This window comes from Globicephala melas, chromosome 17, assembly GCF_963455315.2.
Source record: "Globicephala melas chromosome 17, mGloMel1.2, whole genome shotgun sequence".
NCBI classification, from domain to species: domain Eukaryota; kingdom Metazoa; phylum Chordata; class Mammalia; order Artiodactyla; family Delphinidae; genus Globicephala; species Globicephala melas.
Genome location: NC_083330.1, coordinates 71,734,091 through 71,759,515, shown reverse-complemented (window position 1 = coordinate 71,759,515; position 25,425 = coordinate 71,734,091). Strand labels below are relative to the sequence as shown.

Sequence of the window (25,425 nt, the reverse complement as noted above, 5' to 3'; positions counted from 1 at the left end):
TCACGTGGAACTTCTTGGACCTCAGACTCTTTATCCGTAACACAGAGATGCTCTTTCCAACACCGCTGGCCTCACAAAGATGGATGTTCCGTGAAGTGTTATGAATGGAATAACCTGTTGGGGGAAACCAGGTAACGAGTGCTTGTTTAGGAAAACTAGAATGTTTGCGGGCCTGTATTAGTTTCTCATGGCTCCTGTAACAAATTACCACAAACTTTCATGACTTTATAGCAACAGAAATTTACTGTCTCACAGTTCTGGAGACCAGGAGTCCAAAACCGGTTTCACTGAGCCAAACTCCAGGTGTGGGCAGGGCCAGGCCCCCTCTGGAGGCTCTAGGGAAGAAGCCACTCCTCTTTCCTCCAGCTCTGGTGGGTGCTAGCATTTCTTGCTTGTGGGTACATCACTCCAATCTCTGCCTCTGTGGTCACGTTGCCTCCTCTTCTATGTGTACGAAATCTCTCTCTGCTCTCTCTTATAAGGACACTTGTGAATGCACTTAGGACCCACTGGGATAATTCAGGATAGTTTTCCCACGTCAAGATCCCTAACCTAATCACATCTGCGGGACCCCTTTTCCTTATAAGGGAACATTTACAGATTTCAGAGGTTAGGACCTGGTATCTTCAGGCGACCATTGTTCAACCTACTATAGGGATGTTGCCAATTATAATAAGAAATCGTGTATGGTTGTAAGACGTCCCTTGATGCTGGTGCAAAGCAACACAGGTTAGAGAGGGATAATTTATAATCCAGATATTATTCACACCAACTCAGTGAGAGGAAACCATTAGCCTCATTTTGTAGATGAGGAAACTGAGGATCAGAGAGGCAAAGGAGCCTGCCTAAGGCTGCACAGCTGGCTAGTAGTGGAGCTCATCCTTCAGCTCTAAAGTTCACTTTCGGGACTTCCCTGGTGGCGCTGTGGTTAAGAATCCACCTGCCAATGCAGGAGACACAGGTTCGATCCCTGGTCTGCGAAGATCCCACATGCCGCAGAGCAACTAAGCCTGTGCACCACAGCTACTGAGCCTGTGCTCTAGAGCCCATGAGCCACAACTACTGGGCCCATGTGCTGCAACTACTGAAGCTCGTGCACTCTAGGGCCTGCGTGCTGCAACTACTGAGCCCGTGCGCTGCAACTACTGAACCCCACAGGCCTAGAGCCCGTGCTCCGCAATAAGAGGAGCCACCGCAATGAGAAGCCTGCGCACCGCAACGAAGAGTGGCCCCTGCTCACCTGAACTAGAGAAAGTCCACACGCAGCAACGAAGACCCAACACAGCCCCCCAAAAAAGTTGACTTTCTTACACTCAGTAACAGACCATGGACATGGGCGATGGATGTCCTTGCTCCATATGTCCTTGCTTCATACTCTCGTATGAGATGAAGCAACACACTCTGGCCTCTTGTGACACCTGACCCCCTGACATTCTGTTACCAAAGGAGCTCCAATGTGAAGTGGCTAATCTGATGTAATTTGTGGGAATCACATCAGATTATGTGGGAAGTTACTGGCCCAGCACTGGAGGGATCTGGGGTTTTCCAGCACAGGTGAAGAGCTCAGGACTGTAAGGTCATGAAGAAGTAGAACACGCGGCCTCACAGTCCTCCCTCCAATGCCCTGGAAACCTTGTGCCCCAGCGACACACGTTGCTTTGCCTCCCACTGGCCGAGACCAAATATGCCTTATGACACCACTCCTCTCTGTTCCTTTGTTTAGCTGATGGCGCTATGAAAACCGAACCTTTGTTCTTTTCTTCTTTACTTTTCAATCTTTTCTTTGGCTTCCGGGAAACTAGGATCACATCCTGGGCCCACTGGTCGCCGCTTCCTTTATCACTGGTTTTCTTTTGCTTGTATCTCTTATTTTTCTTTTCCATTTTGATAATTTTATTGCCCTTGAGACTTTTATTATAAGATACATTGAACTTATTCTGGAAGTTAGAAGGGTATATAAATTAGGGGTAAATAAAACTCCATTTGTTGCAAAAGAAATCTTTTTATACTTTGGAAAGTCATTTTCTTAAATTAAGATGAGTGTTCAGTTTTTAGAGACATAAACAGGTAGGATTAATAAAGATGGCTCCTCCCCCCAAGCCAGGTCAGTCAACGAATGCCTGATGTTGCAATTCCAAACTGCTTCCTATATCTTTTATTTGACTTGCTCTTCCTACAAGCCTGTGAGATAAAGTGGTGATTACTATTCTACCCATTTTTCAGATGATAAAACTGAGACTCAGAAAAGTTAAGTGACGCGTCCCATGTCATTGAACCAGGACTTGTATGATGGTCCTGCCTTCTTTTCTCTGCTGGCCTGTGGATCACAGAAGTGACAGGGACCCTCTGCCAGATTCTCTTTGTGTGCCAACACCCGCTGTGGCCACGCAGCCACCTTACCTGCTGTGGCCGTAGCTTTCAGGAGCGTGATACATGAAGACGTTTCCTTGGGCTCTCCTTGCCCAGTGTCTGGCCATGTCGATCACAGGACAGATGATAAAGTAGTCCCTGGTGAGAGGAGGACAGAGGATGGGGTCTAGCTATGCACAGCTCTATGGACAACAGTGCCGGGTAAAGGCTTCTCCCAGGCAAGGGACCTGGGCCACCAGCCAGCCCCTCTGCATAGGCCTGCAGAGAACACCCCCCGCCCCTCCTCACACCCTCCAGCTTTCCTCTCGCCCCTGCTGGCGCATGGTCCAGCCTGCTTCACGGAGGGCCACGAGCACACACTATGTCCATACGATGCATCGCAGGGTCAAGAGTCCCACGGAACAAACATCTTCCCAGGACATCAATTTTACTCAAAGACTTGGGAGCAAAACATTTTATATTAAAATAAATATAATATACTATGAAGCTGAACATAAAATAATTGTGCATTCTGAAGGAAGATGGAGACCTCAGGGACGTTTCAGGTTATGACACCTTTAGACCAGTGGCTCTCAGCTGGGATGCCTCCACGCTCCAGAAGACGTTTGGCAATGTCTGGGGGACATTTTTGGTTGTCACAGCTGGGAGTGGAAGGTTCCACCCTGGCAGCACTGTGGATGGACCTTGCCGAGGAGACTGGAGGCAGGGAGGCCCATGGAGGCTGCTGCCTCAGTCTGGCCAGGAGAGAATAAGGACCTGGCCTAAGGGAGGAACGGAGTCCACCTCCTCAGTGAAGCCTTTTTTGGTTACCTGCCCTCCTTCAGGCCTCTGCTCTTGCCCTTGTTCACAGATTGTCCTCAAAGACAGTTACAGGCAAAGTTGGGGCAAGAATGAACATAGGTTTCTGAACTCTAGCCCTGAGCTCTTTCTACAACATTGATCTAAGCCAGTCCCGACTTGGCTGTGAGCTGCTCAGGGTCCAGGATTTGGACATCTGTGAGTTCTTCAGGTCCAGTCTGGGGCTGGGCCTCCAGGAATAGGTGTTGGCTATTTTGTTCAAAGCTGAGCTCTCTACTAGAAGGAAAATTAGAGCCTTCCTGTCCCCAAGATGCCAGGGGGTGGTAGAAAGATTTATTCTGAGCTAGTGAACCTCTGATTGGAAACCACAGGCTCCTGGGAGGAATGACTAAGCAGGACAGTGGGCCTCAACATCCGAGTCAAGTTCAGCAGAGGCCTCTGAGCCTTGACAGTGGCTCTGTCCCGGGGGACAATGAGCAAGGGCCAGCGTGGACCTCCCTCCCCGAGGACGGGAAAGAAGTTACAGGATGCGGAAACCACCTGACCACACTCTCCCGGCTTGGAGGGGGGCCTGTCAGGGAAACAGAACATGTCAAGCGGCCCGTGAGGAACTCAAAGGTGACACGAGAGTTGGAGTCCCCACTGTGGTCTCATCCCAGGGGGCTCTGCAGGCAGAGAGAACTGGAATCCTGGCCATCTCTTGACGGTGCTGAGAGGGACATTCTGGGGACGGCAGAGCCTGTGACGGGTGCAGGCACCCACTAACCCCTCTTGGGTTGGGGGACCTGGGCGGACTTTCCCAGGGAAGGAAGCTTGAAGCAGCGGACTTGAGCAACAAGACGCATAAGCAGTGAGTGCAGAAACAGCACTCCCCACCCCCGGGAAGGGGATGTACGGCATCAGGAGCCCTGGGTCTTCTGTTCTGGGTGTGACATCAGGCACAAGCCTTCCCCTGTCTAGGCCTCCATTTCCTGTGGAAGGTGAACTCTGGCCGCCCAGCAGAGTCACCTGGGGGAGCCTTGAAAACTACCGATGCTTACGAGGCCTGGGCTCTAGCCACCCTTGGAGCTCTCCTCGCGCTGTTCTCAAGGGCAGCAGGGGTCCAGGTACTGGGCTGGAGGTGGGGTCCTCTCTGCTGGACTTCCCCCCGCCCGCTCTCCATCCACACAAGCTGAGCGCAGCTTCTCGGTTCGGGGCATATCCAAGCAGGCACCCTCTGACGGCGCGCGAGCACCACGGAGGGGAGGGGTGGGTCACCCTCGTGTCTCCCACTGGCGGGCAGGCAGCCCGCGCTGTGGACTGAATGACCGACACAGATGAAGCAGCAGCACCAGGCCCCGGTCCTCCCGGGGGATCTGAGCATCCCCACGGCCTGGGGGAGGCGGAGGCATGACGGCGCGCCCAGGCGGCTCACCTCGCAGCCGCCTCCAGGGCGCGGGAGAAGGCGGCGTAGTCATCCGCGTGGTGCTCCAGGGAGTAGTACCACGTCGCCGCAGCCTGCACGCGCTCGTCCGCTGCCTCGCCGCCCAGAGAATTCTGCAGCGCCTGGTAAAAGGCTGTTTTGCTACTGGTTCGGCCTTGACTTTCCTCAAATTGCTTAAAAGAAAATATATGGAAAATCCCCAGTCAGATTCTGAAAGGCCCGACTGAGCATAGCTCAAGCCCTTGGTCTAGAATTTTCTCTCTCGGAGGCAGTGGAAGACGGCGAGAAGTGCGTGGGAGCTGGAGCTGGACTGCCTGGTGGAAATCCCAGCTCTGCCCTTTTCCAGCTGTGTGGCCTTAAACAAGCACCTGTACCCCTCTGTGCCTGCCTGAAGGTGGACACAGTGGAGCCCCCAAGCAGGGTGGCGGTGAGGGTTAAAAGGGTTCATACATGTGAAGCCCTGAAAATGGCGCCTGGTGCCTAATAAGTGCTCACTGAACACAAGTCTTTGTCGCAGGCTGATCACAGGTCTCACGCGTGCTCGTGCACTTGGTTCTCAGCCAGCTTGTCACCTGGTTTTGTTAGGAGAGCTAACTTCAGTCGCATTCACTGACTCAAGCATTCAACGTAGGGACACTGCCTGTACCCTTTCCTACTGATAGACACACTCTTGGTCCAGGGCCAGCGGCTTGCTAGGCCTGGGAAACAGCCCTGAACACGCTCATCAAGCTCTCTGCTCTCGAGGGCCTTGCGTTCTAGTGGGTGGAGACGGAAAATAAGCAACGAGTTGTGCAGTTCATCCGGGACAGGCGCTATGAAGAGAAACAGAGCAGGGTGAAGGGATGGGGCAGGGCTGTTTTATATAGGATGGGCAGGGAAGGCAGGGAGCTCTGTGGGATGTGTGTCCAGATGGAGATAACTCTTTCTCCCCCCCTCCCTCCTTTCCTTCCTTCCTTCTTTCCTCCTTTTTCTTTCTTCCTCAGTCTCTTTTTTCTCTCTTCTTTTTAAGATTTATTTTTAAATCGAGGTAACATTGGCTTATGACATTATATAAGTTTGATGTGTCCAACATTCCGTTCCTACTTCTGTGTACCCTACAGCACACTCAACACCAAAGGTTCAGTTTCCATCTGGTCACGCACACTTGAGTCAGTAAATGAAACTGAAGTTAATCCCTTTTACCCATTCTGCCCTCGCCCCAACCCTCCTGCCCCGGTCACCACTATCTGTAGCTACGTGTTGATTTTTGCTTGGTTTGGTTTGTTCATTTGTTTGTTTCCCATATGAGTGAAATCATGTGGTATTTGTCCTCCTCCTCCCCCTTCCTTCCTTTCTTATCCTGTCTGCCTGGGAGAGTCTGGGGAGGCCATGTCATCCCCTCAGGACTCAGTTTCCTCATTTCTGAAGACAAGGGGTGGGGAGGGAGTATCAGTGACGCAGCTCTGGTGTCGGAGATCCAGACCCCTCGGCCCTTGTACGGTCCTAGGATGTGTGTTTACATATTTCTAGGCTCTTATTTCAACACTGACATGTGCTTATCAGGATATCCTGACATGTTTAAATTGTTTTTCTAAACATTACCAAGCACACAGGAACTGTGATTAGAATTCAAGGAGTGGGTATGATCAGTAAGTGACCCCTTCCGTCCGAGACACTCTTTCAGCACATCCTGGGGTTCTGGGTTGGACTGCCTTCAGCCTGGCTCACCAAGAGGCTGGACCAGTGGCTGGAATCACTGATCAGAGGCACGTCTGCTGGTGGCCACACACCAGCTTCAGGAGAGATGAGGAAAGGAGACAGAGAGAGGTGTGCAAAAAGGGCTTCATTTGAATTCTACCTATATTCTATCTATCTATCTTTGTTATCTATCTATAACGGGTTATTTCTTGGAAAAAGATCTGAAGCAAATGTGGCAAAATATTAATATCTGTTAAATCTGAATAGTGATGTTTCTTTTATCAGTGTTTTTTTATATCAAATATTTCTGACCATGATCTATAATAAAAAAGACATTTTACACATGCAGAATTCACACACACACACTCACCCTCAATGCCTGTAGTAATGTTCACGAACAACATTCATACTCATTGCTGTTAACATACATGATATATCTGATAGTTTCCATTCTATTCTATTCTAGTCTAATCTAGTCTATTCAAAAATGCCTGCCTGAAATCTACTTAATTGACTTCACAGCCTACTAATAGTTTAGGGGGAAACCTGCATTATGTTATTCCCTGTTATTTTCTGAGTTTTTGGAATATTTTATCACAAAAATTATATTAGTCACCATTCGCATAACTCCAATCATTGCTAAACATTTAGCATGTGTATTTCACTGGAGTATCAAGATCACCATATGAGGTGGGCAGTTGCATAGAATCATTGCCAAATTCCAGTGAAACCTGCATATAAGGGGCTTAGCACAGCTCTGGGCACACATGGTCAGTAGCGGTGAGCGAGTACTATTGCCCTGTCCCAGGCGCAGGCAGGGGCCCCTGGGGTGCTTCAAGATGCTGCGCTGAATCCCCAGGTGCTGTTATTGTCAGTTTAATGCCTAGTGTTCCAGAACTACCAAGCAGAGAGGCACGCAGGGCTCTAGCGGGTGCCCAGGAAATAAGTGTTGGACAAATGAATGGAAGAGACACTGACCTCCACAGAGATAACACAGGTGAGGCTGCAAGTCCAAAGTAAAACCTCCTAGATTCAAATCCCAGAGCTGGAAAGACCTGGGCTTGGATGCCCGCTTTGCTACGTATTAGTTATGTGACTTTGGACAACTTACTGAATCCCTCTCTGCCTTTGTTTTCTCCTCTGTATGATGGGCACAATAATATTACCCTCTTCATAAACCTGTCCTGAGGTTAAATGAGATGACACCTACACACTCTTAGCACGATGTCGGCGGCTGGGTGTCTGCAGCTCAGCTGGCCCAGGGGAGCCCATGCTTTAGAGCCAGGCCTGATCCAGGCTGGTCCCGCTGGCTGTGGGTCCAGATCCTTGGGAACTCCTCTTCTGGATCACTGCTAGAAAACGACTGACCTCACCCAAAGGACAGAGCCTCCTTCACGGGTGCTGCGGAAACTCTTTCCATAAGATGCACCTTTTAGGAGCAGCAGGGCACCAAGCCCTGGGCCTTGCCAGAAGTACCTCCAACCATCTGAACAATTCCATGGCTAGAATGCTAAAGGGAGGGGCCCAGGTTCTGCTTCCACAAGACTGCGATTCGTTTCACATTCTGAGCGGATCTGAGCCTCTGAGACAAGCTGGGCCGTGGCTGCATCCACAGTCAGTATTTTGAAGAGACGGTTGGAGTGCGGATCTGAGCCCCCTGGGGGCGCGTGGGGATGCGAAGGGGCCCGTTTTCAGGAAGACCCAGGTCTCTTCCTTCTTGGCGAGGACAGAAGCACAGATGCTGTTGCTGGTTTAATTAGAGAGGCAGCAGGAGGGATGTGGCTACCACGTGACTGCCAAGCCAGGGCCGAAGCCACAAGCTGTAATGACAGGCAAGACGTGCCTCAGAGGCGGGTTTGCTGGGCCTGGGCTCATTAAGGGCCATCGAGAATTGTATTCATTATTATCAAATGGGTGACAGTAGATATTACTTCTCTCTCCCCTCTGGTTAGTAAATTATTAAAAGTAGGTGTCCTTGTGTTCACCCCAAGTTTGAGAAACAGGATGACAGCCACGTTGCTGCAGAGTCTTTATCTTCAAGTCACTGTTCAGTCAACAAATTTCTGTCCGGCGCCTGCATGTGCCGGGAGCAGCTCCAGGCATCTGGGTACATCGGGGAACCGTACAGCCCACGTTCCTGGCCCTTTGGGGGCTTTTAGTCGAGTTCGGGGGAGGGATGGCACAGGACATGTCTTTGTAACAGGAGGTTTGGTGGTGATCACTATGGCACAAGCGAACAAGCAGGGCTGGGGGAGGGCACAGGGTGCTGGCTGGTGAGGGCTGAAATCGTAAATGGGCTCATGGGATGGGCCTCGGACCTTGTGGAGGACAGCGGAGCTGAGACTGGAGGGAAGCGGGTGTTGGGTGTGGGCTCTGCAGGGCCCCAGGAGGGAGCCCGGGAGCTGCTGCTTCTTACTGCTTCTCTTCTGCCATGTGGGTCCCACGAGGTTGCTCGGAACCCCAAGGTGATCCTCAGAGCTCTCCATACACCCGCACCATCCTCTACTCCCAGGGACTCTTCCCGAATCCCCTCCCTCTTCTTGGACCAAGAAGCTCCTTCCCTCTGAGGCTGATGCCTCACTGCCCGGCGCTCTAGGGACCCTCCCCTCTGCTTGTTCAGCAACGTCACTGGGTAAATCTCTCCCCTCTTAGAACATGCGATGTGCAACTCTCCGTGACTCCTACCGCCACCCAGAAGGAAACGCCAGCCAAGGTGTGTCTGCCCACCTCGGCGTTCCCAGCGCAGGGAATTCACCCCTCACCCCACAGCTACCTGGCCCCTCCACTCCCCCACCTCCATGCTTGCCAAGGTCGCTGATGGTCAGCGCCAATGCCGGCGCAGCTCACCATCCCAGCCTGGGGCTCTTTCTTGCCTGGACTTGGTGACCCTCCCCATCTCCTTTTCCATAAAATTCTCCATCTCGGGCTCATTTCTGAACCTCCCCGCCACCTGGCTGTCTTGTCCACTTTAAATGCTGATGTCGCCCCCCCCACAGTTGCCACCCCTGCCCTTTCGCATCCCCTTCTGTCCACACACGCTCATGAGGTGGTACCATTTCCTCCCTTTGTTTCGACAGTGATCCGTAAGTTGACGATTCCTAAATCTCTCTCCAGCCTGTGTGTGCTTCCTCACCTCCAGAACCTTCTTCCCCTCCTATTTTCCCAACCTCAGTGATGAAGACCAGTACCCAGCAACCTGATTAGAAAAGAGATGTTTCCCGACTCCTCCCACTTGCTCATCTTCCCCAGGGCTCTGCTGTACCACGGTCCTGTTGAGTCTCCTCCTGAGGACGTCTCAACACACTCCTCCTGTCCACTCCTCCTGCCCCATCGGGGCTCCTTCCCTCCTCCTCTCCTTCCCACCCTGGGACAGAAGCACTGACAATGTTCTCTGGGGAGTGGGGACCGCAGGAGGAGTGCTTTGTACACGGAAGATAGTTAATTAACTTTCGTACCTTGATTACTCTTGATGTTATGCAAAATGGTTATGACTTCGTAAGTTTGAGAAGAGGGAGACCTGGGGCAGCATCTCCAAAGGCAATTGGGTGAACTCTGAAAGGATGAATGAATGAACAAATGCCCCCAGAATTCTCTAGAGCTCTGAGGTAGGTAGAGACACAAATACTCTTTCATTTAATGGGCATAAATGAAAGACATACTGTTGGCCAGCAACTGAGGATTTAAAATGAACATGACACAGATCTTGCCATGGGACAGCCTGGTGAGGTCGCAGAGGTAATGTGGCAATGAATGAAGTGGTCATGAAACCTGGCTGAGAGTTGGTGTCCAGTGGAGACGGAGGTACAGTGGAAAGAGGGTGAGTTTGGGAAGCACATGACCACTTCCTCACTCTCCCCTCAGCCTACTCTGATCAGTCCGGCCTTCCACTAACCCCACTGAAATGGCCCTTACCAAGGTCGCCCAGGATCTACATCCTGTCAGGTCCAGGGGTCAGATCTCTGCACTCAACTCACACCACTTCCAATGACATTGTACACTTGACCTCGGCTTCCTTTCAGAAAAACGTTCTTTTCTTGGCTTTCTGTGACATCATAGTTTCCTGGTTTTCCTCCAAATCCATATATATAGCTCTGAACTCTCTCTTGAACTCCCAACTCATCTGCCAATCTAAGATATATCCCAAATCTGGGCATTTCTCACCATTACCACGTCTTTAACCTTCATCTAACATGGCAGCTTGCTCCCTGGACCTCGCAATGGACCTCAGTCTGGTCTCTACCTCCTTTGTTACCCTTCCATAGTCAATTTTCCATAGAGCTGCCAGAATGCTCTTTAAAGAGATGAATCAGCCTAGTTGATTTACAATGTCGTATCTGTATGGTAAAACTATTTTAAAAAATAATAATAAAGTGAATTTTCCTGATTACTAAAAAAAAAAGAAAAAAAAAAGATGAATCAGTACGATCATTCTCTAACTTAAAACTTTCTAATAACTGCCCCCTGCAAGTAGAATAAGTCACTTTTCTGATGACCTAACAGGTCCCTGCAACACATCTGCCTTCCTCTCCTACTGCTTCCTCCATCATCCACTGGGTTTCCCAGCAACTGGCCTTCTGTGTCCCCCAAACCAGCGCTGCCTCAGCCCTTTGCACTGGCCCCTCGCCTCACTCGCCCCACAGCTGGCCCTTCTCATCACTGAGAACCGGAAACCACCTCCCTGAACTCCGTACAAAAGTGCTTTCCCCCATTGCATCACTTCCTCTCCCGTTACACTTTCCTTCAGAGCACTCTTCAAGATCTGAAACTCTTACTTTCTCTGCTTACGCATCCCTGTCTGTGTCCTCTCCCGAGAAGAGACACTCCATGAGCCAGGAGCCTTATCTGTTCGGGTTACAACTTTCCCCCCAGCCTGGAGGAGAGCCCTCAATGAGCATGTGTTGGCTGCATGCCCGAATCAACTCGGGACCGCTCCTGCCCCGACCACTGGGTGTGGATGTGACGGGACAAGGGGCCAATCTCTCCACCATCCAGCAGGCCCGGTGTCCAGACCCCACCATCATTGCAGGGGCACACGATAAAACGTTCCTTTTAATTTAAAATCAGAAGAAAAAATAAATATGATAATAATGGATATATAAGAATGAATCCAGTCTACATTCATCTTTTACCTGCACGGTCAGAAAATACTTTTACTGTTCTGGGGGGACAAGTCAACCCCGCCAATCCCTGGCTTCCTCTGCACTGAGAATGATAACCCCACGCATCAGGGCCGGGGGACACTTAGACAAGGCGCCATGTGTGCGTGACCACTCTGAGGGCCAGGTGGCTACAGCGCTGGCGTGGAGGGGTCCCAGCGTGGTTCCCAGGGGTTGGGTATTGTCTCCTTCACCTAGAAGTCCTCTCATAACTGCAGGGCTGGTCACTCTGTGCCCATTCAAAGCCTAAAGGGAAGGCAGCCCCAACTGGTTAGGCAACCTGCCTGAACTGCGTGGCTAACGCAAGGAATTGTGACCCACTTTTCTAATTCCAGGTCCTGGGCTCTCCAGAGAGCCCCACGATGCCTGGGGTTGGGATCCTCGAACCACCCCACCCCAAAGGGCTGGGGAATTCGGTGCAGCAGCCCCTCTCCGCAGGAAATCCATGTACTTCCCTGGGACTCCTGTACCGTCCTCTGCTATAATCTGTCACCAAAGGCTTGATTTTCCCAGGCTGGAGCTCGTGCCAGCGCCTGGGGCTGCCAGGTGCCACTTTCCAATTCTTAGGCGGGCTGCCCTCCCCCTCCCTACTCTCCGCAGGGCCCCCATCCCACCTGCTCCTGGATGAGGCCAACTCCTGGCCAAGCTCAGGGGCACCTCAGCGGCAGCGATTCTGATTTTTCTCGCCTTCCTTGGAGATGCCTGTGCTTTGGAGGAGAAGGCAGAGCATCGCCTCTTGGAACAAATCTGCTTTTGATCATGCAAATTAATGCCCGGTTAATGTAGGCAGACTGTCAGTTTCACCAGTTAAGGGGGGAGAGAGAGAGAGAGAGAGAGAGAGAGAGAGAGAGAGAGAGAGAGGGAAGAGAGGGAAAAATCCCCACCATGGCAACTGATGAAGAATTTCAACAGAAAGCTGCTACTTCAGAAAATAAGATCGTCCTCTGTGAACAGAGCCTTTCCAGGCATCTCAGGCAGCGCTGATGTTCCGCGGGTATGTGGTTAACTTTGCTGGTATCATTAAGACTCCTTGGGTGGGCCATAGATGGCTTGGGGTGGTAAGTGGGTGAGGGTGTTCACGTGGAATCTCTGGAAGCCCTACCCAACCTCTTTGGGCTGCGGGAATTTAGTGGGTCTCCGCTGATGTGATGGACGCGTGAGTCCGGGGCTCACTTGGGGTGGGAGGGACATCTGCCCCTCCTGTGGCTTCCCCCAGGGAGCTGGGTGGTGTGTGTTTGTGGGCTGGGCTCCGGATGGTACTGATGCAGGGTGGCATGAGGAGAAAGCGTGTGTGTGCGTCTGCCAGGATTTGGAAAATTGGCTCAGGTCAGGCGAGGTGATTTAGTGATTGTGCGTCCTCTGTATTCCTGCTTTCTCGGGATTCTTCTCTGGAGTGGGGACAGTAGCTTTGGATACTGACCATAGCAGTACAGTTAAAGAATTAAGAGAAAAACTAATATTTATCGAGCACATGATATTTTCCAGACATTGCTGCATGTATGATTTCCTTCAATATCTTTATGAGGATATGTACTAATAATCTCCCGATTTTACAGATAGGGAAACTGAGGCTCAGGCTCTGGAGAACTCAAATACCCCTGATTACAATCCATGGACACCCAGGGCACTCTCCCCGCTCCGTTGACAGACAGCTGGGGGAACAGGGTCCTGGTCAGTTCCTTCGTCACTGGGTCACTACTGCTGGCAGTGCCACTGCGGGTCCAGTGACCCCCCGCTTCCCTAACTGCCCTGAGGTCCTACAGTAGGACGATCATCTCTCCAAATAGTGTGTATCAAACTGCATTTTAGTTACTTACTTTTGCCCATTTTCTATTTCGTTACTTGACTGAGCTCCCCGAGGGCAGGGTTTAATTTGTATTGATGCCCCCAGACACCTAGCACAGCACCTGGCACGTAGTAAGTGACCTTGTGAAGTATCCCCGTGACAAATGAATAGGTCTCTGTGTTGGGAAAACCTACTTGAGACCCGGTTCTAGGCGGATGTGGACATTTTCTACAGTTGCAGGTATGTTCTGCTTCTCAGCACAGACAGGGTGGGAAGGGCTTGGCCTATGTGGATGGACAGAGGATTCGGGAAAGGAATCGCTGGGATGGAGGCCCTCAGGAACGTGCCATCCTGGGTTTCTCCTCGGCTAATGGCAGCTGGACTCAGGGGCTATGGAGCCTTCCAGGTGGAAATGGAGAAACCCACAACCCAACGCTGAATAGGTCACGAGCAGGCTGAGGGAGGGAAGGAACGCGGAGGGCACGAGTGAGCAGAATGTTTGGAAATAAAAGAGGAACTTCAATGCCACCTCCAGAGGGCAGCTGGTAGCTTGGTTCCCACTCGGGTGTCCACGCTACTCCATGGCATTTCTGTGTTGGGCATGATTCTGAGGATTATTCCTCTGGGCTATGATCTGGCTGTAGGGTGGTGTAGGTGGTGCTAGTGCATTTCCATCCCTGTCCTAAGTTTAGCACACAAAGCGCCCCCAGTTGGAGCGAGAGGACCTTCAGTGGAGACTTGGCTTTGCAAATGACTAGCTAGTAGACCTTGGGACAATCATTAAACCTCTCGAAACTTATTTCTCCCTCCATACAATGGTGTTAAATGTTGGTTCGTGGGTGTGGAGCTCATAGCATTATGGCTGAGAGAAAAGAAGAATGTGGGTGCAACTGCAAAGCCCTTTGCACCGAGGGGCCCTGATTCTAGCTGGGTTTGTGCTCACCCAGCATATGCTGTCATTGCTGGACGACAAGCTCGTGGAGGGAAGGCCTGGCTTTTCCCAGAGGGCTGGGATGGCAAAAGGGTGCCTTTGGCGTTGAATTCTGGCTTCTCTCTGAACTGGTTTCCCATCTGAGCGTTAGTGATAAGAATCCCTGATCCATAGGGTCGTTTGGGAATAAATGATCTCCTTGAAGACTCCTAGGTCAGATGCATAATTTCATTCTTTCCACTGAATAAAGATTCATTGAGCACTTACTGTGTGCCAGCCACTTTTGTAGGCACCACAGATATAGCAGAAAGCAAAATAGATAAAGTCTCAGAGCTCCTGGGGCTCACATTCCAGAGGAGGAAGAAACAGAGTAGACGAATACGGAACATGTCAAGGGGAACAGGTGCTGAGGACGGGGGGCAGGATAAAGGGGAGAGAGGGTGCTGGGGGTGTGGATGCCTTTTCCACCAGAGTGGTCCAGGATGAAGGAAGTGAGGGAATGAGGTACCTGGGGAAGAACATTCTAGAAGGGGGAACAGAAAGCGCCAAGACCCTAAGGTGGGAGTGTGCGCGGCAGATTTGAGGAGCACCACAGGAACTGGTTAGGCTGAAGCACAGTCAGCGGGAGGAGGCGGGCAGCAGGAACGAGGTCAGAGGACAAACAGTGGCCACGTCAGATAGTGGGCGTTAAGGACTGTGGCTTTTCCTCTGCATGAGCTGAGGCCACTGGATGGCTTTAAGAAGAGGAGTGACGTGATCTGACTTACACCGTAAAGGGATTACTCCAGCCCCTGTGGTTCTCATAGAGCAAAGGGGGCAAAGCCAGAAGCAGGGAGATAGTTGGGGGCCATTGCAAAGCTCCTGGAGAAAGATGATGGCAAGCATCAGGGTGGTGGCAGAAGAGGTGGGAGAGGGGGTTGGAAACATCTTGAAGATAGACGTGCTGATGGAATGCTGGTAGGCAGAGAGAGAGGTTTGGAGTCTGGGTTGCTGTTTATTGAGATGGTGAAGACAGCGGAGGCATAAGCTGGTTGGGGGTGGGGACATAAGTGGAATCAGCAGTTCATTTTGGCTGTGTTAAGACTGAGAAGTGATGAGACATCTAAGTGAAGACGTCAAGTAGACCCTGCGCTAACCCAGTCTAGAGTTCAAGGGAAAAGCCCAGGTGGGAGGTACAGAGTGGGGCTGGAGGTACACGTTCAGGAGATGCCGGCATATAATGGCACTGCAAGTGTGGACTTGGCCTCAAACCCGACTGTTACTGCACCCCTGCTTCTCCCAGCTGTCCACAGCAGTCAGCACCTAGGTGGGTTCCCAGCGGGATGCAGGCTCACAAGAACCACCCAACGACTGCACTAGCGCCTGTTCAAAGGAGAATAAATGGAGAAGGGAAGTCAGACAGGAATAGTCAGCCTGTTCCCTATTCTGGTGCCTGGACTTGAGGGCACGCTCTCCCACCCATCTCCTTCCTGGTGCAGGCAGTGAGCTCTGTCAGCAGACACGATCTTTCTTTGCAAGCGGACCAAGGAAACATCTCCTTGAAAGCCTCAGAGGGAAACTCAATGCATTGTTGAGGAGGGCTTCCAGTCCTCTGGATGCAGGTTCCCTGCTGGAGGGGGTTCAGAAATTCAGGGCAGAGGTGGGAAACTCCCAAGATGCTGCTGGGAGAGGACCAGGAAACACCAAGGCAGCCGCAGACAATCCTCTTACAATGGGTTGGCATCACCCGAAAATATAAACTTGAGCTGCCCTATGGTCAACCCCAGCACCAAGACTGCCAGTAACAGCTCCCCTCCCCCCAGCCCCGATGGATGGCTCTTCCACTGGGGGTGGGAGGAGTATAGGAACGTGCTGCTGGGGCCTGCTTCTAGGATGATTCCCCAGGCTCCCAGGAATGGAGTTCTCCTCTCTCTCTAAGGTCGGAGATGGCTGGGATGCATTTCCAGTGCATGGTCCAAAGAACCAGAGCTGTGAGGATATAGCATCTTCTGCACAAAGATTTCCACATCCTCCCCTGACGGGCAGTGTGGAATGAGGTGTTGCATGGAAGAGGGTCCAGGGCCGATGGCCATGTCTTTCCATGCTGCCCATGCTGTAGGGCATCGTCTCTCTCGAGCAGCACGCGGAGAGTGCAGCACAAATGTAAGGACGTTCGTTTCTTTCTCTTGCTTTATAATTCTTTGTTTTTGTGAATCTTTTATAATGCTTAGTATAAGAGTACTCACGTATATAATTTATACTCAAATGACTGTGCTTACTATTTTCTAACTGATGACGGGCTTGATCAAAGTAGTGGGAATTTGAAGACCCACTACTTTAGAGAAGAAAAGCCCAGGGCTAGTGGTGGAGAGTGGCATTGTTTCAGTGTTTCCTGAGTGTTAGCCTGATTCAATAATCAAGTTGCAGCCCCTTGAAGTAAAGGGCTGAATCATATATGGGCGCTCGGCAGAAAAATGTAGAGATGGATCAGGGGCAAAAGTTCCTTTTCCATGGCTGTGAGCCAACGGGATGGAAGCTGTTAGTGACCTAAGCTCTGCTCTATGCCACCCCCCAATACACACACACACAACGCAACACAATGCTCTCTATTTATACATATACATATATATGCACACATACATGCCTATGTGATGTATTCTCACGTATATTAGTAATGTTAAATTCATAGTATTCTTTTTCACATTGCCACACCTCCTGGGACAGCCCATGTTAATTGCTTGCTGTGTCTCTTTCTGCAGCACTATCCTTTCACACAGAAATACATTCAATTATACACATTTACATTTTACACATATACACAGGTTGGTTGTTTTTTAAATATATGAATGCTACCTTAATTTCACACTCCTCTGCATTCTGATTTTTTTTGTTTTCCATTTAACAACATATCACAGGCATCCTCAAGCCAGGAGAGATGTATCTCGTTCATTCTTTTCACCGTCTGCGTCATATTCAATAGTTCATCATATTCGATAGTGTGTATCTTCATCTAGTCAACCATTTCCCTGTTCATAGACATCTGAGTTGCTTTCAATGTTTTTGCCACAGTAATCAATGCTGTGACTAATACCCTTGTATATATATCTCATGTCAAAGTGGTGCTTTTATCGCTGTGAGATAGATTCCCCTAAGTGAGGTAGATTACCCAAGGGAACAGCATAATCCAAAGGATGCGAGACCCCATTTGGCTGCATTAATGATTCTTTTTTTGTTGTTGTTCATTCCAGCGAAACTGCCTTATATTCAATAGAGCCAGACAGAGCCCTAGGCTGAGTGTGGGTCCTCACCTTGTGTCATGTGCTGGGGCCACCATCCCAGGCTGATGACCTAGAGGACCCATCAGGAGCAGCTTGACAAGGAGGGGTGGGCGGGCCAGGGGGGAGCGTGCTCGACCTCTTCCTGGGTGGCTGCATCCTGTGAGGAGTGATGGCCTCTCTGGTCTGAGAGGAAGTGTCTGCTCAGGCAGATAAATGACCTCACAAGTCCCTCGCACTTTGCTGCGTCTCCACACGAAGCTGCTCTTGCCCTGGGCCTGGTCCACACTTTCCTGGGATGGCTGGGAAGCTCGGGAGCTTGGAAGGCTAGTGTTTGGGTTTCCCTGCCGGGACTCTCTTCATCCCCACGCCTCTCCTTCTCCCAGCCTCCGTGGGACAAGCATCTTTCATGGAGCAGCGGTACCCACGGCCTGGAGCCCTGAAGCTGCAGAGCACCTGGGGCAGCCCTGCTGGCAGTTTCCCACGGTGATTCCTTCGCAGCTGTAATCTGTGGATGTGTCTGTGTTGCTCACAACTCGGCAGGTGTCTTATTTCTGAATCCCACCCACCACTACCACCTCCCAAACTTCTTATAGAGCCTTTGCACATGTAGTTTTTCAGTGACTGTTTTGAAAATAAGCAAGTAAGTCGATGACTCTTGACCAAGGTCAGACTTAGGTCCAGAGTCACTGGGCCGCACCCCGCAGGGGCCCCTGAGGCCTCCTCCCACCTACCTTCACGGCCTTGGCTCTGCTGATGATCCCGTCGTCCTGAGAACTCCCGATGAGCAGATCCACCTTGACCCGTGGAGCTCTCTGCAGTGCTCTGGCTGGAGCTTCTTGGAGGTACTGGCCACTGACCACAGGGCCCCAGTAGTGGAAAGGGCCACTCACGGCCAGAAGCTGCATCAGGTGCAAAGGGGTGTCATGATGTATATGGACTTTGTCCTTCATAAAAATGGTACCGGAATAATCGTTGCATTGCTTCACTTAATCGGGCCTGAACCATAATGAACACGAGCGCTGCTTATTTACCCAAAGCTCTACTGGGAAATAAGAGTAACGTGGCCAGACAACAGCCAGGCGGGACACCGGGCGACAGCGCCGGGAAGGGGGGTCTTGCTCTGACCAGTGGTCGGTCCCTAGGGGAGCATCCCAGAGCCTCCCGCCAAAGTGACAACAGATCCACAGGGAGGAACGGGTAAGCCTGAGCCTGTGGTTGAGTGAGTGAAGCAAGAGATATTGATCGAGGAGGAGGTGGTGGCCAAAGGCAGGATATGACAGGGGAATTCATCAGCTGTAGCCACCATCCAATTAGCCCACATTTGGAGGAGCTGAGGGTAAAACCTGCGCCGCGTCTGCAAGTCCAGGCTCATTGCCGAAGGGATTAAAGTGTCAGCTCAGATGACAAGTTATTCCTGCTAGAGTCCCCTTTGTTAATATCAGGGCCAGCCAGAGAGACTAGGGGCTGTGAGCAGGGTCTTTATAGGCTGGAGAAGGAAGCGCACAACTGTCCTGCCTAAGGGGACATGTTGGCCTCGCTCCACTGCAGCCGTGACCATAGTGCTCAGTGCATGTCGCTGTGGCTTGACGGGGTGCCACCAGGGTACCAGCAAGACCCTTTACCTATGTCACTTCATTTTCTTTTCCTCCTCTATAATGTTCCCATCATTATCCCCATCGTACAGATAAAATCTGATGAGCAGAGAGATCTGCCGACCCTCAGGACCTGTGCTTGGTCCATCACATCCTGTGGCCTACGCACGGCACAGGGGCTCTGGAAATATGCACTCAGTTCCAGCTGGTCACCAGCCTACTGCGTGGCCTTGGGTGGGTCTTGTCTCCTTTCTGGCCTGGTTTCCATTTGTAAAAGATCAGAGGGTGTCCCTCCCAACTCGCACACAAGTGCCCACCTTGGTCTGGGCGTCATTGAGGACATGGGCAGGCTCCCGGCGGAGGCAGGACACCATTTCTTGGATGGATGAGGTGGGGCAGCCAACCTCCTTCGCCAAAGCAGCTGCCTGCTGCCGAGCCTTCTCCGGACTGATGACAGCGGCGGGGGAGAGCACGGAGCCGCCCTGGAAGACAAAGCAGACTCAGGGCCCAAAGTCTAGATCATCTCCCATCCTTTGCTCAGCCCAGAGACCTCAGGGCCTCATCAGGGCTCTGCATCCTTCTTCTAGGTACGGGAGTCCCAGGACCCTTCCCGGGATACCCACAGGCATCTAGGAAGTCAGAGCTGATCAATATTATATCAACATGTTGTGAGCTCTTGAGTGAGTCTCCCTAGGCCTCAGTTTCTCACCTGTAAAGTGAGAGCAGTGGACCGAGTGACCTTCAGTCTTGGCTATAAACTAAAGTTGTATATTGAGGCAAAGAGTTGATGGTGGTTGAACAGGGACAAATATTAGAACTGTCCCCTGAGAAGAGGACTCTGCAAAAGTGGATACATCCCACCAGCACCTCCTGGGGGCTCCTTAAAGAGCAAGATTTCCTGGCTCAGTTAAGCTAGAGTTGGACTTTAAAATAGATGCCCACTCAAAGGTGATGGAAACACAGTCATTGTGAAAGTAAATTGTATCAGCAAAGTCATTGTAAGTCTCCGTACAAATTTCAGGTCTCTGGGAGCATTTCCTCTCTAAGAATGCAGGTGATGATTACTGGGTTCTAGGACATGGCTCTCTGGGCCTGGACTGTTGGTGGAACTGGGTCTTCTGCCAGGGGTGGAAGAGGTGAGCTGAGTGGGGTCTTGACCAGGGTAGGACCCCGGGGCCCATCCTCTGTGGGTCACCCCTTCCCTCCAGCTCAGACACGGGCTACTGCCCACCATGGAATCAGGGACGGTCTGGGACTGGACTGCTGGTACCGCTACCATTACTCGTGATGCTGCCACTAATAATAGTAACAGAACGGCCATCGACTGGGGACTTAGACTATCTCGAGAGCTTCCGCCTTTTTATCTCATTGGATCCTCATTAGAGATGTGTACGTTAGCGGCTGTTCCTGTCTCCATTTTATAAATACAGAAAGAAAGAAATAGGGAAATTAAGCAGCTTGGCCAAAAATCTTATCAGAGGTGGAAACAGCCTGTGGCTTCAGACAGCTGGGCTCCAGAGTCTGCTGTGCTCAGGGCCTTGGGCAGAAGGTGGAAAGCTCTAGATCTATGACCAGCCTCTGTCATGAGGGGCAGCTGGGCTGGAGAGTATTGGTCATGGGGCACTTACTGCTACCTGCCAGGTGGTCCCCCCTCCCTGCTTTGTCTCATGTAATCGTCACAACCAGAATACAAGGTGGGTACAACTGTCATCCCCGCCCTGTTGACAAGCAAACTAAGCCTCCAAGAGGAAAGGGAGAATCCTCACTTATCAAGTCCCTAATATATACCAGGAGCTGGGAGCTTGGCAACCACAGTTTACAAGTACTTCACATGTATTAACTCAGTAAATCCTCTCCACAGCCCTGGGAGGTAAATATTATTTATGCCCTTATCTTAGAGAGGAGGAAAGTAAAGCACAGAGAGGTTCAGTATCCTGTCCAACGTCGCACAGCTGGTGAGTGGCAGGGCCAGGACCCCAGTCTCAGCAGCCCACCCCCTGGGCTGTGCTCTCAGCCCCACGTGATGCCACGTGTGTTTTCACATCCAGAACAAGAAGGTGTGTCCAGGAGCTGAACTGCCCCCCTTGCTCCAATGTAAAGAGAACACTGAGCTGGCTGACTCTATGGTATATGTTTCCATTTTAAGCCCGACCCTGAGCTAAAAATACCAGCAACACAGAGCTCGGTTTCCTCATACGTGAAATGGGTTTACCAGCAGGTGCGGCTCTCTCTGGGTCTTTGAGAGGGTCGTTGAGGTAATGCAGACAAGCACTCTGGAAACTGTAAAGTGCGGTGCCCATGCTCCCCTAGGTCGTTGTGTTCCTACCCACCGTGTAAAACAGACAACAGACAGAGGTCTAGAGGGGGGGACACCGACCCTCCTGAAAGCCTGCTGGACGAGTTTCCTGAAATAGGGAGTACATTCCAGCGCTGCCCCCGGGAGGTCCCAGGGGTCTTCATGCTTCAGGTCAGGACTGAGGGTCACGGGCAAAGCACGGGCACCGCAATGACAATAGGCCGCCCTGAGGGTAGACAGAGAGCTGAGGGCAGTACTGGGCCAGGCAGCTGCCCAGAGGGCAGGCAGCCCTCTGCCTGGGGCCTGGGGCCTGGGGCTGGGCCTGCCCACACGGAAACATCGAGGCTCCAAATCCCAGAAGCTAAATGCAGCGAAAGTAGAAGCTCTGTGCTCCAGACCCGGCCCCAAGTCTGCAGGCTGACTTCACACGTTCCTCAGCACCTTTCCTCCTGGGCACCTTGACACAGAAGTATCGATCCACGTGGTCCCTCTGGGGCGGCTGAGATGCCCAAGAATCACAAGAGCCAACCTCGATGGAGCGTTTCTGTCTGTCCTCAGTATCTGACAGATATTAATTTACTTACGCCTCACTACCATCCCACGGGGCAGGGGGAATTAGCACCCTATTTTGTAGAGGAGGGGGTTTCAGGCACAGAGAGGCTCTGTGGACCTCCAGCCAAGGGCTCTTGCTCTGAGCTTCAGCGTCTACAAACCAGGGCGAGTCCTAAGCAGTGATAAAAGTAATATGCCAGCCAATGCCAGCCAGCCTGGAGCTCAGCAATGGTGTCAGCAAGTGAAGGTCATGATGGTTGAACCCTGACGTGGAGTCCCTGTGCCCGTGGGATTATCCTTCCAACACTGAGAATGTCAGCCTTTCTGAGAACCACTGGATGTGCTCAGTCTGAAGGGAAAACACACGCGCGCGCGCACACACACACACACACACACACACACACACACTAATACACACTCACGATATTCAAGGTTAAAGCCCCATGTTCTAAATGGCGCTTTGAGCTGACGAAGTGCAGAAGGATGAGGTGGGCCTCTGAGCCTGCTCTGCCCACAGAGAGGCTGCGAGGAGGTGCGGACTTCAGGATGGGGCCCTCTAATGCGTTCTACGTTTTCTACAGATGTCAAAAGCCAGAGTCCCTGATACGGTGAGGAAGTGGTTAAAGGCGTGGGTTACACTGACATTGCAAGAGAGAACTCAGAGAACTTTCCTGTCTTCAAGTACTTTGTTTTAATCGATCTTTCTGAAGGAAACCACATTCTTCATGGAAAATCAGTGGTTAAACAAGCCAACGGCCAGCTCAGCCCTCACTTTGAAGCACTTGGTTGAAGACGGAGAACTGGGGGCGGCAGGAGGGTGTGGTGCGCAGAGTCGTGCAAAGAGCGGGGCCTTTGGGGGCAGAAGGACCAGGTTCAAACCCCAGCCCTGATGCTCGCTGATGTAGTGACCTTGGGCAAGTGAGTGACACCTGGGGCCTCGGTTTCCTCATCTGTGAATGGGGACGACGAACCTACTCCACAGGTCATGGTGAAGATGCCCAGAGGAGGTGGCTGCGTCTTCCCCGCGGCGGGAGGTGAGGTCCCTACTGCTGTGAGCGCCACGGGGCTCAGGGGACCGGGGACCGGCAGCAGGGTCTCTCCAGCCTGCCTGTCACGCCAGCCGTCCATCCCCAGCCCTGGGCCCGCGCTTTATCTAAATCTGATCTAGCTATCGAGTGGCAATGAATTTCCGCTTGCTGTTTTTCTTAACTTTAAAAATAGTGCAGGGCAAAACCACAATTGCTGACCACTGCTTTTTCTTTCTGGAACCTCTGAACACAGGAAGGTGTCTTGACCTCAGCCAGCCACTACGGTCACCTGAGAGTCAGGGCATGACCCTGGCCAACCACGGGCACAGAGCACGTGCTCATAGACAGAAAGACACACTCACAGTACAGCCATGCACACATACAGTCACGCACAGACACACACACACACATTGCAGACACACACAGACTCACACACAAAAACACACACTCTCACACAGAGACACAGATAGAAAGACACACACAGATACACTCAGCCACACACAGACACACCAGACTTTTCTTGAAATGGACACCTCTGTGAGCCATTCACAGGTCTTCCCCAGAAAGCACCAAGGAGGGGGGAGTTTCTGTAACAAACACGCCGTCCCAGGAGGGCCTGGTGGCCCTCTCTTAGGGGGACAGGTGAGTCCAAGGAAATGGCTCTGGGTGGCAGGTGAGCCCTCCAGGAGGTGCCCGTTCCTTCTCATCTCCTTCCTCGAGTCCGTCCCCTTCTGCCACCCGTCCCCCCTGCAATGGATACCTCACCCGTGAGCGGGCCAGTGATGTTACCTAATGGGGAAAGAGGGGGTGGGTGGGAAGCTGGGCGCCCGCCGGGGGCACAGTGTGGAATCAAGGAGTTAATTCACGCCGAGCCCTTGCGAAGGTGCCCTGCATGTAGATGTAACAATGATGGCAATAATTCTCATTTAAATAGCACTCACCATGTGCCACACACGCTAGGAGGCTGTGCACATAGAGGCTGGTTTACACCCAAGAACAACCCTACGAGGTGAGGACAGGGTTATAGCAGCCTTACAGGTGATGAAACTCAGGGCAGAGATCAGGCTCCTTGCCCCGAGTCTCACAGCTGGGGAGCGAGGGCACCGGGATTTGAACCCAGGCAGTTGGCTCCTTAGCAGCATGTTCTAACCTTGTGAACCCTCAGTCTTATGCCTCTGGTCACCGGTCCCTTTCCGTCCCTTGTGAATGTGAGGCCAAAGCAAAGTGGAAGGTCATGGCTCTGGGCCCGGGCAGACCAGCGTTTCGACCCCAGCTCCACCCATTGCCATCTTGCCAAGTCCCTTTGTCATTCTGAGCTTCCAGCTCCTGATCTGAAAAATGGGGATATTTTGGTGAACACTCATGGGGCTGGTACACAGAGTGAGTGAGATGATGGATGCAAACTACCTAACATGGAATCATCACTCGATGGAGTTAGTTATGATCCTTGCGATGAATACTGTTACCCAGGTATTTTACTCCTACAAGTTGATGTACTATCATTTGATATTATCATTATCAAAGTCACTTACTTAAACGTGTTGTTACAAACCTAGTGACAGGTAGCGAGTCCCCTGCAACCTCTGTCTTGGATTTCTGCTCACATGCACTTCCTACTTTTTGAAAATACGGACTATATCCATAGGACACACATGTTAGTGGCCTCAAGATGAGTCTGTCTATCATCAGCGTCAAGAGAGAGCCGGGAATTCTCATGCTTTCAAAGTTCAGAGCGGGGAGAGATTTCTGAGCGCGAGGGAGTCCAGAGGAAGCTGCACAGAAGAAGGACTTGAGTGGGCTCTGATGGGAGGAAATGATTAGAGAAAAGGAAAGAGGCCAGGTGGCCACTCTTGGGGGGAATAGGCGGGGATGGCAGGTGAACTCAGGGGTCTGATTACCCAAGGGAGCTGTAGGGGGTAGCAGCTCGTTGCAAGTAACCCAGCATCCCCAGAACAGGACTTAGAACTCAGAAAAATATGTACTGAATGAATGAGCCAGTGGCTGTGTAAGTGGATGGGTAGATGGATGGATGGACCAATTAATTCTCCTGGGTGAAGAGAGACATGGGCATAGAGAGGTAGTGAGGAACAAAAGGGAGAGGGCTTTAAATCCAGCCTAAGCAAGAGGTGCAATTAGAAGGTAGTAAACCCCAAGATACAGGACAGGTATCTCACAGGCAGTGAGGAGTCAGTAAAGGCTTCTGAACAGGTGTTAGAGAAGGTATTTTAGGAATGTCCTTGAGTCATTTGTCTTTGCATCTCGGTGCTGAAAATAGTGCATAGCTTTCAATAGCCTCTCCGCAAATGAGCCTCGAAGCTTCCTGAAGATGAACTTCTGATGGCAGAGGTTGGGATGGTTATTCCTTTACCCCCGGAGCCTAGCACAAAGCTTGGCATACGGCAGACCTTCGCTAAACATTGGTGAGCAGGAACTCAAAGGAATGGCTGGATGGTGGATTGACCGCTGAGTGGGATGAATGGGAGAGGTGCTGTCTGAGGCAGGAAGCTCAGCAGAGGCTCGTGTGGCCAGAGGAGAAAGGGGTGAGGCGTGGTCCAGGGC

The 25,425-nt window shown here is 51.5% G+C and overlaps 2 protein-coding genes across 4 annotated transcripts in view; one reads left to right on the top strand and one right to left on the bottom strand.

Moving 5' to 3' along the window:
* TG (thyroglobulin) overlaps window positions 1-25,425 on the bottom strand; it is a 241,822-nt gene that overhangs the window by 15,877 nt on the left and 200,520 nt on the right. Inside the window, exons 42-45 of the mRNA XM_030875854.2 lie at window positions 19,308-19,472; window positions 18,130-18,297; window positions 4,583-4,764; window positions 2,401-2,508 (exon numbers count right to left, since the gene is read on the bottom strand). Coding sequence (XP_030731714.2) covers window positions 2,401-2,508; window positions 4,583-4,764; window positions 18,130-18,297; window positions 19,308-19,472 — 623 coding nt within the window. The remainder of the gene's footprint in view (window positions 1-2,400; window positions 2,509-4,582; window positions 4,765-18,129; window positions 18,298-19,307; window positions 19,473-25,425) is intronic.
* SLA (Src like adaptor) overlaps window positions 1-25,425 on the top strand; it is an 83,712-nt gene that overhangs the window by 8,732 nt on the left and 49,555 nt on the right. For 2 of the 3 annotated variants that reach the window (XM_030875857.2, XM_030875855.2), the window contains exon 1: window positions 12,263-12,418. The exons of the other annotated variant lie outside the window; for it this stretch is intronic. The gene's annotated coding sequence lies outside the window, so the exon portion shown is untranslated. Of the gene's footprint in view, window positions 1-12,262; window positions 12,419-25,425 lie in introns of those variants that run through there. 3 annotated transcript variants of the gene reach the window in all.